This window comes from Vigna angularis, chromosome 1 (assembly GCF_016808095.1).
Source record: "Vigna angularis cultivar LongXiaoDou No.4 chromosome 1, ASM1680809v1, whole genome shotgun sequence".
Lineage (NCBI taxonomy): Eukaryota > Viridiplantae > Streptophyta > Magnoliopsida > Fabales > Fabaceae > Vigna > Vigna angularis.
Genome location: NC_068970.1, coordinates 21,087,519 through 21,103,237, shown reverse-complemented (window position 1 = coordinate 21,103,237; position 15,719 = coordinate 21,087,519). Strand labels below are relative to the sequence as shown.

The 15,719-nt window shown below is 39.3% G+C and overlaps 3 protein-coding genes across 3 annotated transcripts; all 3 read right to left on the bottom strand.

Annotated features, from left to right (window-relative positions):
- Positions 1-1,828: 1,828 nt before the first annotated feature.
- On the bottom strand, positions 1,829-4,867 carry LOC108328699 (uncharacterized). Its single transcript, XM_017562597.2, has one exon. The coding sequence runs from the start codon at positions 4,865-4,867 to the stop codon at positions 1,829-1,831; it is 3,039 nt and encodes a 1,012-aa protein (XP_017418086.2).
- Positions 4,868-5,637: 770 nt separating this feature from the next.
- On the bottom strand, positions 5,638-6,996 carry LOC128197587 (uncharacterized). Its single transcript, XM_052879718.1, has one exon. It carries the CDS (start codon positions 6,994-6,996, stop codon positions 5,638-5,640), a length of 1,359 nt encoding a protein of 452 aa, XP_052735678.1.
- Positions 6,997-10,036: 3,040 nt separating this feature from the next.
- On the bottom strand, positions 10,037-12,637 carry LOC108335746 (AAA-ATPase At3g50940). The gene is made up of 2 exons (XM_017571877.2): positions 11,408-12,637; positions 10,037-10,673 (listed from the first exon to the last, which is right to left on the bottom strand). Exons 1-2 carry the CDS (start codon positions 12,431-12,433, stop codon positions 10,179-10,181), a joined length of 1,521 nt encoding a protein of 506 aa, XP_017427366.1. The 5' UTR covers positions 12,434-12,637; the 3' UTR covers positions 10,037-10,178.
- Positions 12,638-15,719: the final 3,082 nt, after the last annotated feature.

Below are 15,719 nucleotides of genomic sequence, written 5' to 3'. Positions count from 1 at the left end.
TTGACCTCGTTGCCCCGTCCCTTTTCTTCCCGTGAGCTAATAAACTGCCTTGAATTCGATGACGCTGATGCGAGAGTTTTTGGTATGTGTCTTTACTGGATATATTTGCAAGTTGCTTTGTCGTTGCTGATTATTGTATGTTATGGTTTGAACTTTGTTTTACAGAGATAATGGGAAGGAAAGGTCGTGGTATAAATTGGTTTCAGTCTATCGGTGGTGAGAGGAAGGTAGACGCTACTTGCCTAGAATCGTCCTCTGGACGTGCTGCCGATCCCCAACGTACACAAGCACATCAAGCCGCTCCAGTGGTTGTGTCGTTGTCAACTGATGAGGCGACAACCGTTGAGGAGCCTCTGGTGCGAAAAAGGAAGCTGAAGACGATTGGCACTAGCGGCGTGGCGTCCAAGAAGCAGAAAGAGGTAGCGGATGAACCAAAGCGTCCTATTCCTCTTGGTGTGTGGGATTCTTCTTTCACTCTGGGCCATAAGGTCGAGCTCAACTTGGACAGCTCAGAAAAGACCATCGTCGAAAATATGAGCGAGCAACAAATTACTGATGCCATGCTGGAGATGTCGACTCGTGTTCAGATGTTTGCTTGGCATATGGCCTATGCCTCTGATAGAGGTCAACTTCGGGTCGAGCTGGAGAAGTTAAGAGCCCAACATAAAGAGGTTGTCAAGACTCATGCTGCTTGTGAGTCGAGACAGAGGCAATCGGAGCAACTCATGAGAGAGGCTGAAGTGTTGTTGAGGGAGGCTCGTGCTGCTGGCCAAACTTTCAAGAAGGAGCGTGACCAGATGTCATCTGAGCTGGTAGCGGCGAACAAGGCTAAGATTGAGCTGGAACAGGCCAAGAAAGAGATGGCGACTCTCATCAAGGAGAGGGATGGCTGGCGGGCGGAAGCCTTAGAAAGCAAAGATCTGGTGGAAGATCTTAAGGATGCTGTAATGCTTGAACACACTAGGGGCTTCCGGAAGGCTTTGAGGCAGGTCGGACATCTGCTAAATGTGTCGACTGATGGAGTGGAATTTGATGTCCAGAAGGACGTGTATGAAGGCAAATTAAGGCCTCTCAGTGAAATTCTTGGGGACGCCTTCATGGGAGAAGAAGAGGTTGAAGAGGTGGCCGCTGCAGAAGGACCGAGCGCGGAGACTGTCTCTAACGCTGCCGGCCATACTGAAAACATTGTAATAGATTAGGATTTTTCCTTGGCGTGTAAATTTAAACAATTGTGTTTGTCTAAATATTTGAATTTTGGTGGTATTTGAAAATTTTGTGATTGTCGACATTTGATTTCAAAATTACACGTGTTGACGGATGTTGAACATTTTCTCTGTTGAAGCCAATGTATTGAATAAGTATGTTGAATGGACATATGTTGCAGGTGATGGTCGACTGTCGAACTGTCAGTTGAACGTCGATGTCGAACCTTTTAATAATGTCGAGTACAGTCGTCGAGGATGAGATCCCAATATTCGAATTCTGGGTGTTCAAGGGTGAACATCTACCAGTGGGAGTGTGTCCCAAGGAGACTGGGTGTTCGAGGGTGAACATCTACCAGTGGGAGTGTATCCCGAGAGAACTGGGTGTTCGAGGGTGAACATCTACCAGTGGGAGTGTATCCCGAGAGAACTGAGTGTTCGAGGGTGAACATCTACCAGTCTGAGGAGTTCCAAGTTTTTTGAAAAGCGGTCGTGCCTTGGGTGGGAGATCACGATCCTGAATTCGACATAGATAAAAATATAGAAGAAATGGAACAGTAATGATAGCGCAATGTATATTTTCAATTGAAACTGAAATGAATGATATGCCATTGAAGAGATGAATGCTAACTAAAATAATATTTGAGGTGAGTAGCATTCCATGTGTTGGGAATGGGCTGCCCGTCGAGAAGTTGGAGGCGGTATGCGCCATTAGACATCTCCTCGGCTACACGGAAAGGGCCCTCCCAATTGGCGGCTAGCTTACCGTGTGTGCGATCTTTCCTAGCTTCTCCTCGTTTCCTCCATACTAAATCGCCACTTTTGAAGGATCTGGGTTTGACCTTGCTGTTGTAACGGCGACTGAGCATTCTCTTTTGTGCCTTGGCCCGGATGGTGGCGATCTCTCGACGTTCAGGAAGGACGTCGAGATTCATTCGTAGCTGTTCTTCATTGAGTGACATATCTGTGATATTTCGTCTTAATGAAGGTTCTCCGACCTCGACCGGGAGCATGGCATCGGTGCCATAAGTCAGGTTGAATGGCGTGTCTCCTGTGGATCCGTGAGGAGTGCATCTATATGCCCACAAGACCTCTGGCAGCTCCTCTACCCACAGACTTTTAGCTTCGCCGAGTCGTTTCTTTAATTCAGTGAGTATGGCCTTGTTTGCGGCCTCGGCTTGGTTGTTCGTTTGTGGATGTTCGACTGATGAGGTGATATGTTTGATGCCCAAACTGTTAAGGAATTCTTCTAGCTTACGTTCGATGAATTGTCGACCATTATCAGTAATGATTTTTTGCGGCAGACCAAATCGACAGACGAGGTGCCAGATGAATTTCTGCACCCGTTGGGCACTAATGACGGACAATGGTTCGGCTTCTATCCACTTTGTGAAGTAGTCGACCGCAACAAGGAGGAACTTGTTTTGTGCTTTGGCAGGTGGTAGTGGTCCGACTATGTCGAGACCCCACTGAGCGAACGGCCATGGGGCGACAATATAGTGCAATTCCTCTGGCGGGGCGTGAATTTCGTGGCCATGTGCTTGACAGGAGACACACTTCTTTACGAATTCGTCACAATCGTGGTCGATCGTGGGCCAGTAATATCCTGCGCGAAGAATCCGGGCCTTGAGTGTTCGTTTGCCTGAATGGAATCCACATATCCCTGTATGTAACTCACGTAAAACGTAGTCGGCATCTTCCTCGGATATGCATTTCAATAAGGGAGTGCTGTGCCCGCGACGATAAAGGTCGTCGCCTATGCACACATAACGTGCAATGCGTTTGGAGTCGGTCACGCTAATGTCCTCTCCTTGTTCTTGTTTCATCATAAGATCTTTGACCTTTAGGCGCCAGTCTACTCTAGGGGTCGACATGTCGATGGCGAGTGCTTCCACGACTGGGTGGTCTAGCGTCATCTTAATTATTGAAGATAACTGTGCTCGCTCCTTAGAGTGAGTCAATTTAGACAAGATGTCTGCCCTTGCGTTTTGCTCCCTGGGTATATGGACGATGCTAAACTCTGTGAAGTTTTGAAGCAAGGTCTGAGTTTTGTGGAAATAGCGCAGCAACTGATTATCCTTGACTTGATAAGTTCCGTTCATTTGTCCGACAACCAACTGCGAATCCATCCGACACTCTAGGCAAGTAATCTGGAGCTCGACGGTTAGGGATAGACCAGCAATTAAGGCTTCATATTCTGCTTGATTGTTGCTGGCATGAAATTTGAACATGATGGCTTGCTCTATAATTAAGCCATCCGGTCCTTCCAGGAGAACACCGGCTCCTCCTCCCTTTTTGTCTGAGGATCCGTCGACGCTGAGGAGCCACTTTAATGTTGAATTTCCAGGTGGGGGTACTAATTCGGTGGCGAAGTCTGCCAAATGTTGACCCTTAACGGATCCCCGTGGCTCATAGCGGAGACCGAACTCTGACAGTTCTATCGACCATGAAACTATGCGTCCCGCTAAATCGGGTTTACGGAGTATCTTAGCAATAGGATGATCGGTACGAACTATTACTTGGTGGCTTTGGAAGTATGGTCGGAGTCGACGCGAAGCCGTAAGGAGGGCCAATGCGATCTTCTCGATTTGAGAATATCTCTCTTCCGCTCCCTGAAGTCTACGGCTGATAAAGTATATAAGCTTGAATGATGGAACCTCCTGTATCAAGGCAGCGCTTACGGCATGATGGGATGCCGCAATGTATAGCAGTAAGTTGGATCCAGCGTCTGGTCGAGCCATAATGGGAGGGCGGGTGAGTATATGTTTGACTTTGTCGAATGCTGCTTCGCAATCGTCATTCCAATGTTGTGTGGTGTCCTTTTTTATACTCCTCAGAATGGGTTTGATATATTCGGCTAGCTTTGGTATGAAGCGAGACAAGGCCGTGAGCCTACCCACCAAACGTTGTACCTCCCTCAGAGTCTTTGGAGAAATCATGTCGAGCACGGCTTTGCATTTATCTGGATTAGCTTCGATGCCTCGACTGGTAAGCATGAAACCCAAGAATTTTCCTGCTGGAACTCCGAAAGTACATTTGGAAGGGTTGAGACGCATGCTGTACCTGCTGATTTGGCCGAATACTTCTTTTATATCACGCAGGTGTTGTTCCATAGAGTTGCTCCTGATTACCATGTCATCGACATAGACGTCCATGCAACGTCCTTTCTGTTGATGGAAGACTTTATCCATTAGACGTTGATAGGTAGCCCCTGCGTTCTTCAAACCGAATGGCATTACTTCGTAACAGTAATTAGCCTGTTCAGTGATGAAGGCTGTTTTGCTCTGGTCGGGTGCGTACATGGGGATTTGGTTGTATCCCGAGTATGCGTCGAGGAAGCTGAGTATGGTATGACCGGATGCTCCGTCTACCAAGCGGTCTATGCTAGGCAAAGGATATGAATCTTTGGGACACGCTTTATTGAGGTCGGTAAAATCGACACACATTCTCCACTGACCACTCGACTTTTTGACCATAACTACGTTCGACAACCACGTAGTGTAGGTTAACTCCTTGATGAACCGGGCGTTCATCAACTTTTCCACCTCGACCTGGATGGCTTTACGCTTCTCTTCTCCGAATCGTCGTTTCTTTTGTGCGACGGGTCGTGCTTCTCGGAAAATGGACAGCTTGTGTGACATAACTCCAGGATGGATTCCTGGCATATCAGCAGCGGTCCAAGCGAACAAGTCTGCGTTCGCTCGTAATATACGTCCCAGATTATGTTCATCGTTTAAGTCCAGATTTCCACCGATGGTCGTAGTTTTGTTTGGATCCTTCGTTAACGGAAGGAGTTTGACATCGCCCTAAGGATGGAGACGATCCTCTGTATTGGTTCGCGGATCCAATTCGATGGCCGCTATATCAGCCCTTCTCGATTTTCTCATGGGTACAAGAGGGGAGAGTTTCAATCCTGCAACATAACATTGTCGAGCTGTTCGTTGATCTGCTTTTACAGTGCAAATGGTTTCGCGCTCCGTAGGAAACTTCATGGCTAGGTGAGGGGTCGACACGATTGCCCCAAAGGCATTTAGACAGGGCCGTCCTATCAAGGCGTTGTACGATGTATTGGCTTCGACCAGTAAGAATCGGATTCTGAGTTCCGGTGCCTCCCGAGATATTCCGAGCCTTGTTCGTAGGTCGAGATATCCTCGGGTGTCGACTCTTTCTCCTGAAAAATCTACAATTTGTTCATTAAAAGGGGCGATGAGGTCTTCTGATAGGTCCATCTTTTTAAATGTTGACCAAAACAGGATGTTGATTGAACTTCCCTGATCGATTAGAACCTTGCTGACATCGTATCGAGCGATGTTGGCGGTGATAACCATGGGGTCATCATGATCAGGGTCGGGTGCATGGAAGTCTGCGTTGGTGAACGTAATATCAGGAATCGACCGGGGTTGTTGGTCGACCATGTGCACTGATTTTAGATTCCTCAAACTGCGTTTCCTGGCAGAAGAGGATGCTCCCCCCCCCCCCCCCCGGCGAAACCACCAGATATGGTGTCGATCCGACCTCGGACTGAACGTTCCCGTTCTACCCGTCGAGGCGGACTACGTGATCTCCTGTGACGTCGCTCGACTCTGGGAGGCGATCGCTCGGGGCCTTGTCGAAAAGGATCTTTTCGAGGGGAAGCGGTGGCTCTGGTGGAGATTCTGTCTTTAACGTAATTTTGGAGGTATCCTGCTCGGATAAGCCGTTCCAGTTCGTCCTTCACTATATTGCATTCCTCAGTGTCGTGTCCATGATTCACGTGGAATAGGCAGGCTTTACTATTATCTACATTTTTTGGGGTAGCCTTTCGTCGGATGGTTAAGAGTTCGGCGTGTAAAGCCTCTTCGAGCACCTTCGCCCTTGGTGCGTTAAGGGTGGTGTAATGATCATACTTTGATATCCATCCCAGTTCTTTTCGAGGTGCTCGATCCGGTTTATAATCGTTGATTGATCGTTTCAAGGGTTTCTTGATGTCATGATTGGAGGTGTCTTGTTGTTGCTTCTTCCGAGAATTCCGGAGATCTTCAATGCGGATGAACTTCGCAATTGTAGATTGCAGTTCTTCTAAAGATGTGGGAGGATCGGCATAAAGTTGCTCTGCGAAATGTCCCGGCTTTAAACATGAAGGTAGATTGCTGATAATGAAGGTGTGATTGATATTTTTCACACGCCGGGCAGTTTCATTGTATCGTTGCATGAACGCCCTTAACGTCTCATCCTTCTCCTGCTTGGTATTCACTAGCTCGGCAGCCGTCATCTCCGGTTTTTTATTGGTTGCATACTGCTTTCGAAACAGAGTCTCAATAGTTGCAAAACAATCTATTGAGTTCCGTGGAAGAGTGTGGAACCACTCTAAGGCATCATCCTTGAGAGATAAGGAGAAAGCTCTGCAAATGACGGGATCGTTGTCGGTGTAAAATGCCATGGAGTCTATAAAGTTACGCATATGATTATCGGGATTGGCGGAACCATCATAACGATCTAGCACCGGTGGAGGTTTATCTGGCATATGTGCTTGCATGATGGTATCTGTGAATGGGAGCAGATTGGTGATACGTGCAGAGGAGGGCCCCCTTTTTCCCCCAGCTAAGGGATCAGATGGCCCTCCATGATGGCTCCCTTCATTATTGTCGTGCCGGTTAGAGGCTGACAATTCTGGCGGTGGTTGTTGCGCCCTCAGTGCCGCCAGCTCTTCAGTCTGCTTGCGTTGAATTTCATGTTGCTCCCGTATAGTTTGTGCATGCACCTCGATCTGTGTCTGCAGCTGCTGGATCAACTCGCGAGTGCTGAGATTGTCCATAGTTCCGGTGGTCGTAGTTGGGTTTTCAAATCTCATTCCCCACAGACGGCGCCAAAATGTTTCGGTAAGAGGTATGGGGACCAAAATACCAACCTAACAATTCTGGATTCCTGCTTCTGATCAGACCATTTCCATGCTATCTTGCCTTCGACGTTGTTGATCCTCCGAGGAAAGCGGGCTGGGCACCTGAAAAAGGCACTCCGACGCTCAAGTTAGATCAGAACCCTCTCTGTCTATGTATTTCTTAGTTCAAAAGTGAATGGAATCCTCTCAACTCCTTACCTCCCTCTCTTTTTACCCATTACCTGGATCTATTGGAAGTGGGCAGTAAGTGAGTGGTGGGTCCCTCCACTTCTAGTGCTTGCCGTTACTTCTTACCTGGATCTAATGGAAGTGGGCAGCAAACGTGAGTGGTAGGTCCCTCCACCTCTAGTGTTTTAGCCATTATTAGGGCCTTTATCATTGTCTGGATCAGTTTATTTCCCTGATTCGCGGTGACAGTGTCTTTTTGTTCGTATCTGTAAAATCGCTTGACTTTTGTGTGAGAATTTCGTGTCGCGACATCAGACCATAAATGGTCTATCGCCAAGTGATCGACATCTAATCGTGAACAATGGCTCATCAATGGTCGACATTAAACGGTCGATCGTGTAGTGATCGTCGATCATCAGGTGATCGACATATATATACTAATATCTGTGGAAGTCGACAGTTGCCAAGTGCTCGACGTTAAATCGTAAACGACCGACCATCAATGGTCGACATATCAGTGCTCGACATCAGTTCAGACTTGTGTGGTGAACAGTGATCGACATTAAATGGTTGATCTTCAAGTGGTCGACATCAGTTCAGTTATGTGTTGACGATCAGTGGTCGACATTTTAATGGTCGACACTTAACGGTTGGTCGTCGAGTGGTTGACGTCAGTTCAGATGTGAGTTGGTGAATAGTGGATATCCTATGGTACAGGGAGTAAAAGAAATTTTGGTGTTAAAGAACACTGCTTTATATATACCACACAAATAATTAATCAGATTAAGAACAACACACGCATATATTATATGTTTTTTTCGTAAGTTTTTTTACAAAAGTGTTTTCTATTAAAAAAGTAGATGATGATATTTTAAAAAATAAATTTACAAATTTATAAAGGTAATTTAGCTAATTAAAATTATATAATTTTAAAATTTAATTTAAAATTAAGCATTTAAAAGTTTTAATATATCTGCTTCCTTTAAAGTTAAAACTTTTCTTTTTATATTCTTTCTTTAATTTAGTATCACTAACTCAATTTTTATTAATAAAAAAATACTTTTATTCTTATTGAAAACGTCTCATTTAAATAATCTAAACACCGTACAAAAAATACTACATGTATAATAAGCTAGAACACTTGACTAAAAGAAAAAGTATATAAGAGTCTTTCCAGTTATTTAAAACATAACTATAAGTCAAATTATATATATAATTCTAAACTAAAAATTACTTCATTAAAAAAAAGTTATTATAGTTTTGACCCAAAATGAATAAGAAAACAGACTAAATATTTGCACCCTCGCCGTTTAGGATTTGCTCCATTGATCTCTCCTCTAATTTGTTCACACCTATCAAGTGATCATTTCAAAACATACAACAAGCACAGATAAACACCAATACAAAAGTGTAACCTAATATTATAAAAGAATCAAACCATTTCAATTATAAAACTTCATAAATGTACAAAATCTTGCATGTTTGGTTAACATCTAGACATGTGGATCATCATCATGCTCATGCAAAGACTTGCATGTTTAGTATTATTTTATTTTATCATAGAATAAGACAAATTTTCATCCAAACCTAGACTACTCATTCATTCCTACAAAATTTTATGAAATAAATGAAAAATGCGCTACTTCAAAATACAAGAACAAGTGTAAGTGAAAGCTAGGGTAAATTAACAAACCCAAACCCCCCATATCTCAACTATCTTAATATTTTAAAGCCTATTAATAATTTGTTATTTAAAATTATTAAAATAAAAATAAATTAATATAAAATATAAAAAATTACATGATGAAAATTAAAATTTATTAAATGTAGGCAATTATATTATTATAAATAAAATAAATATATAAATACAACACATTAATTCACATATTTAATATTGTTATAAATAAAAGTCAAATTAATTAACTTAAGTCAATAACTTTTCTTAAAAAAATAAAAAATTTGAATTGTATAATTATAAAAATATAAATTCGAACATAGTTTATTTCTAAGATTTCAAGAAACAACTCAACTCATAACAAATAGAATCATTTTCTAATCAAAATTGGTAAAAGTTCTCATAAATGCTTTAAAACATAAACAACCTGCATAAACTTAGTCTATATATACTATTGAAGAAGCTGATAAACTACCACAATTTTTTTGAAAATTTAATAGCAAATATCTTTAAGATAAATAAAAGAACAATTTAAGAAAAATAATGTATTTTATGTAAGTAATTGTGAAAGAAACACAGACAATTGCTTAATGCCAAGCAAGTTAAATTAGAGATATATATCCATTATCGTTGAGAGAAAAAAAATGTGAAAGTAGTCTTGATCTTTATACAATTCAAGTGTTTTTGTCACATTATTATATGGTATCCCTGTATAAAAATTTGTTATAAGAAAACACAGAAAAATCGTTGGGATACGAAGTAGTATTTACTATACACCCAATGAAAAGTACTTAGAAAAAGGATAGGAAGTAAAACATATGATAAGTAATTTCATGATGGAAAAAAAATGATAAGAAATGCAGAAAAGAGATGGGAAAAATAAGATGACAAAAATGTTCCCTTTCAAATAGTATAGTATTAAATATATTTATCTCTCTTCTTGCACAATATGGTAGACACGTACAGTTCTCCCGTGGATTTAACAAAGGATAATATACTTTAACAACACTTTTTTTGATAATATTTTAATATTATTTAAATGTTATTCTATGATTGATTATTATTATTAAAATGTTGTCACAAAATATCGTTATTCTTTAACAAAACAGAAAGTGAAACAGTAAAATAAGTATACTAGAAAATCTTAGTTCACTGAAAAAGATAAATAACCATACCATATATATACTCCAAGTTCGAGCTAAACGAAATGGAAAATTTATGGTAGTGAGTAATTGACCCTACCAAATCTAAAATTTCAGCAAGTGTTGTTTAAGTCGGTTGTACTTTTCTTTTCGTCATTATCAACCCCCTCTCCTTTATCACCATCATCGAGCTCCTTCTTCTGCTGTTCCTCTTTATCTTTGGCCTCCTGTTCCTTCCTTTTAGCCTCCAGTTCCTGTGTTTCTTTCTTTTCTCTTAGGAAATCTATAAGCTGTTTAAGACAAGTTTCAGTGTCGTTGCTCTTCAGAAGCTGTTCTGCCACTTCAGCTGGAGTCACCTGGGTTTTCTGAATTTCTTCCTCGATCTGTGGGAAGAGATCATGTTCTTTTAGTCCGAGGTAATTGGAAGATAGCTGCCTAAAACCACAGGGAGTGCAAAAGGACATGTGAATATGAACATCCATGCGACCAGGGCGGAGCAACGCAGAGTCAAGCTTCTCCTTGTGGTTTGTTGTGAAAACTATTATCCTCTCGTCCCCACAACTTGACCATAACCCGTCAACGAAATTCAGCAACCCCGACAGTGTAACCTGCATTTTTAGAAGAAATTTTAGGATGAAAATAATACATACGAAAAAAAAATGAAAAAGTACAAGTGAACATGATAAATCAATTTTTGGGCATCCAGCAACTACACTGCGCGATCGCCAACACCAGAACAGAACAACCAGGAATAATCACCTTACTTTAGGAGACTGAGCATAAGCCCAACACTTACCACAAAACATATATTAAACAAAATGAGAGTTAACTTCATCTAGAAGGACTGTCTAACTTATCATAGTAAATTGGGTTAAAAATCGTGTAGAGTTGACACATGTATTAATCTACAATGGGATTATGTAACCCAAATTTTCCTTGAGATAAGTTAGACTACCCTTGTCTAGAATTTAACTACCCTGAATAACAAAGATAAAAGAAGGTAAGAGAGACCCAATTCAGTTTAATGCGATTCGTATGCAAAAACATGATTGGGAGGATCGAAATCCATCCCAAGTTTATAGTTTTCACATACAACGCAGAGGAAAAGCACAGTAATTGACCTTCTCACAAAAGACAGAACAAAATCACAAAAATAACAAACTTTGTGGTTCTAACAAATGTTTTCAATTTAAAAAATAGAAGAAAGGAAGTGGACAGAACCAATTTTCCAGCCTAAAACCCACACGTGTCACAGAAGAACTTTATCATGTCTTTTTCTGTGAATGTAGACTCCCATCAAACAGGAACAAGTTTCCATGGAATAAAAGGAAGAGGGAAAAACCTGTCTGTCGTTATTATTTGCAGAGCGAAAGGGTGTGACCTCCGCTCTGCGCTCGTGAAACTCAATAGTGCAATCAATGTCCTCAACAACGAGAATGGACCTATTAGCCATGGCAATGAGCAATCTCCTGAGATCGGAATTGCTCTGCAACTGGGTGAGCTCCAAGTCATAGACATCAAAGCGCAGGTAATTAGCCATAGCAGCAATCAAACTGGATTTTCCTGTACCGGGAGGTCCATAGAGCAAGTACCCTCTTTTCCATGCCTTCCCAACTTTTCTATAATGCTCCTTCCTCGCCACAAACGTCTCCAAATCCCTCACCACAAAATCCTTCACGTCACGCTCCATAGCCAGCGTGTCAAAAGTCGCGGGGTGGTCCAGATTGATCCCAGTCCAGGCGTCGTTGGGGTTTCCGTACATGCAGTGATAATCGACGGTGAAGATCCTCAAGGCCTTCGTCTCCTGCTTCAAGGACTTGGCCTCCCTCAGAATGAAGGGAAGGTAGGTGTTGAGGACCATGTCTTTGTGCTTCTTGTGGAAGCTCAGTTCCAAGGACCGAACCTCCGATTTCAAAGTGGAGTTCATGTGGCGCGGGTTGTGGAAGAGTTGTGTCTCCACTTGACGGCACACCAGGACCCAGTTAAACTTGACACCGTTAAACACGTCGTTGAGGCACTCGTTGCGCTCCATTGTGAGGATGAAGGTGTCTTCGGTTTCGGGTTTGGTCACCTTGAGTCTCTGCGTGAAGGGGGAGATTTTGGAGCCGAGGTAGGTCTCCGCCGCCTCGTAGATTTGGTTGCTCACGAGACCATCGAACTCCTCGATCACCATAGTTGTCTCCGATGAGAACCGCGACAGCGCGCTGCGGAGGCCATCTCTGACGTACGACATGAACTCCGGCGGGAGGATCTCGCTGGCTACCGAACGGATGACCATTGCAGTGGCGGCCACCGATGCCGCCGTGGAGAGGACCGCCTTGGCGGTGGCGAGGTTTGAATCGGGCTTTGAAGAGGAAAAGAAGGACATTGTGGCTTATTGGTTTAGAAAATAAACGGTATTGGCTTGGTTTGTAAGTGAGTTTATATCCATTGGTATATATTGGGATGAATTGAGAGTGTGCATGTGCGCGTTTGGGAGTGCAGAATTTTCAAAGGGGAAAATGCAGAGAAGGAACGGTGACCCCAACCAACGTATTTGACTGACTCCATAGCCTTGCAGACCAAGATAAGACATTAGCAAACACTTCTATTTTCTTTCTCCACTATGATCTATTTATTTCTTCTCACTCTCACCAATATTTTTTAATACATATATTTATAATTAACTAACATACTGTCGAAACTACAAAATAGAAAACTGTGTTCCTACTATATAATATTAAACTCCTTAAAATTGTAAATTTTTAATAAATTGCAGTCAACGTAAAAATATGCCCCATTTAGTATACTTTTTCATCGAAATACTATATTACATATAAAGCTAGAACGTAAGGAGATGAATTTCATTTTTTTTTTTAAATTTGGACTAAGAAAAACTGTGTAAACCAAAATATTTCTAATATTTTTTTGAGAGCGGATTGCAATTTTAGTAAACTATTTTAAGACGATTATTTGTTGAAAAAATCCGTGAGGATAGGTGGTAAAGATTAATTAGAATTTAGTGATGTCATTTAGCTATGGTTTAATTAAATGTCGTAATTAGTTGACTTCTTTTATATTTTATGCTAATTTGTAATTGATTGAAATTCACATCATAATACATGAAAGTTGGAGTTTTTCCATTATATTTTCGCTTAATTTTATAAACTAATTTGTTGAGAATAATAGAAAGGAAAAAACATATAAAATAACAGGTACATGAACAAATGAATTCAAGGGTGACTTTGGATTTGATAATAAATTTGGAAGAATAAACATGAGGAAAAAAAAGGTGGGATAAATCATTTGAATTAAGAAAAAGATTTATAATTTAAGTGAATTTAAAACTAAAGATTATGAAAATTTGTGTATGAAAGGTTAAAAAATGTTTAATTGATATAATTAAATGATTATCATTTTATTCTTAAAGACAAATGTGATATAAATTTAAATATAAATAATAAAAGTCACGTTAAAATAAAATAAAAATAATCATTTAAAATTACATAAATATAATTTACTGTTATTTTGTTATTATTATTGTTTTTTTTTATTATTTGTTATTTTATTATTATTTTATATTATATGTATAAAATAGAAAAATTAAAAATTTATTATATATATGTATAGTAGGATATCTGAGCCAATCGACTGGTAACCTAGGCGACCACTGAAGATAAATAAATAAAGCACACAATGGCGAGCTATCTTATGTCCATCCCTGAACGATCGTCCACCCATTAGGTAGAACGATCGTTCAGGGATATCATATGTTTGTCATCGCCGCTCTTGGCATCAATCATCATTCAGCGATCGTTTTCTAACGATCGTCTGTTGATTGAATTAAAGAACATTCTGTCAATTTTAGTCAAAATAGACATATTAACCCTAAGAAACTAAAGAACAAGCAGTTAGAAATATCTGGCCATAATGTCGTAAATTATGGGGTCAACTCACGACATAACGGTTGTGTTTTCTAGATGGTCAAGTTCTTCAACCAACCGGATTTTTAGATAAACGGTTTATTTTAATTGTTAGGTTAAATATGAAAAAGCAGAAGAAAAAAAGGTACGTTTTTACTGGAGAGAAATGAAGAAAGAGAATATTGATTTTCTTCTTTGTTTAATCTGGAAAAGGTTCTATCAATCCTTTTTTCTGACTTGAGCGTCTGAGTGCCTTTGCAGGTACCCAGCCCATTTTTCTCCAAAGAGTTCTACCTAGAAGGAAGACGTGAAGATAATTGCACTACTAGAAGTAACAAAAGTAACTCATCAGACCCACATCTCAGCCTCAACTATTCTACTGAAATAATATATATATATATATATATATATATATATATATATATATATATATATATATATATATATATATATATATATATATATATATTATATCCGATAATATCTTATTTATTTGAATTTTTTTTTCTGCAGTCAGCTGAACTATTTTTAACCTCACGAGAACAACTTTCTAACAAGTTTCATCACGACAGAGGGTTATGTTTGAGATTTTTTACCTTACTAACGTGGTTTTCCTTTACATTTTTTTTCATTTGAGGGCACTCTCGCGAGCTTCAACTACAAATCCATTTCCATTTTTCATTCAAATCACTCGAACCAAACTCATCAACCACTCGCCTTTCGTTGCTCGTGAATAGTACTTCGATGGAAGCAAACACAACATATGAGTAATTGATAGAAATAATGATTATTGATTGGTATGCAATCTGGTCTTTATTATTTTTATCTAAACCCCCACCCCCTTAAATTTGGGTGAGAAAAAATCTGATCGAATTAAAGAATTTTAAAATAAATTTGACTAATAATTAAGTTGAATTGAATAAATAAAATGGAGTAAAATGAATTGTAATCGAGTTCGAATAGTAAATTAAAATTATTTGAATTTTCGAATCAACTCGAATTTATATTTTAATATTTATAAATTTATAAAGAAATTAAAAATTTTATTTTTAATATGATATTTAAAATTTAATAATAAATTATATAAAAATCACAATTCATTATAATAATTATTTTAAAATTATAAATGTCAATTTTTTTAAGATTTATTATATTTATATTATTTATTCAAAAAATAATACTTAAAAAATTTAATATATAATTTTATAATCCGAAAAATACAGTCAAATTAATCTGTAATTTAAATAATCTGAATACAATTAGTCTAATAAATTAAATGATCGAATATATACTTTAAAATATTAAATCTGATCAACACCCTACGTACCCATCACAAATACGCAATAGTAACAATTTGTGTTAATCAAATAGTCCAAAATTAATACAACGAACAGTCACTAACATACTTTGCAAAAGTTCTATCACTTCCCTTATCCCATGTTTTAAATTCAGATTGAATGAGCAACACCAAGATTTAATAGTTTATTTATAATTTAATTGTGATTAAATTACCGGAATTGCGTTAATTTTATGTGATACTTTAAGATATAAAAGATTATAAATTTACGAGAATCAATATCTAAAATTATAAATTAATGTAAAAGACTACATTATATATCTTATAAAATAAAAGGTATTAATAATTGATAAAATAATTTATAGTCTAACGAAATAGTTAAATGTTTTTATTATTATTTTAAAGAGTAATGACCAATGTTTACAAGTTATGAGCTTCTTTGACCCTGTACCCTA

What these genes read in the sequence shown, in the direction of transcription:
- LOC108335746 (XM_017571877.2), bottom strand. Translation starts at nt 12,433, where the DNA reads ATGTCCTTCTTTTCCTCTTCAAAGCCCGATTCAAACCTCGCCACCGCC. An exon ending in CAAATAATAACGACAGACAG is followed by an intron (nt 10,674 to 11,407) that starts GTTTTTCCCTCT and finishes CTAAAAATGCAG; the next exon opens with GTTACACTGTCGGGGTTGCT.
- LOC128197587 (XM_052879718.1), bottom strand. Translation starts at nt 6,996, where the DNA reads ATGGACAATCTCAGCACTCGCGAGTTGATCCAGCAGCTGCAGACACAG.
- LOC108328699 (XM_017562597.2), bottom strand. Translation starts at nt 4,867, where the DNA reads ATGCCAGGAATCCATCCTGGAGTTATGTCACACAAGCTGTCCATTTTC.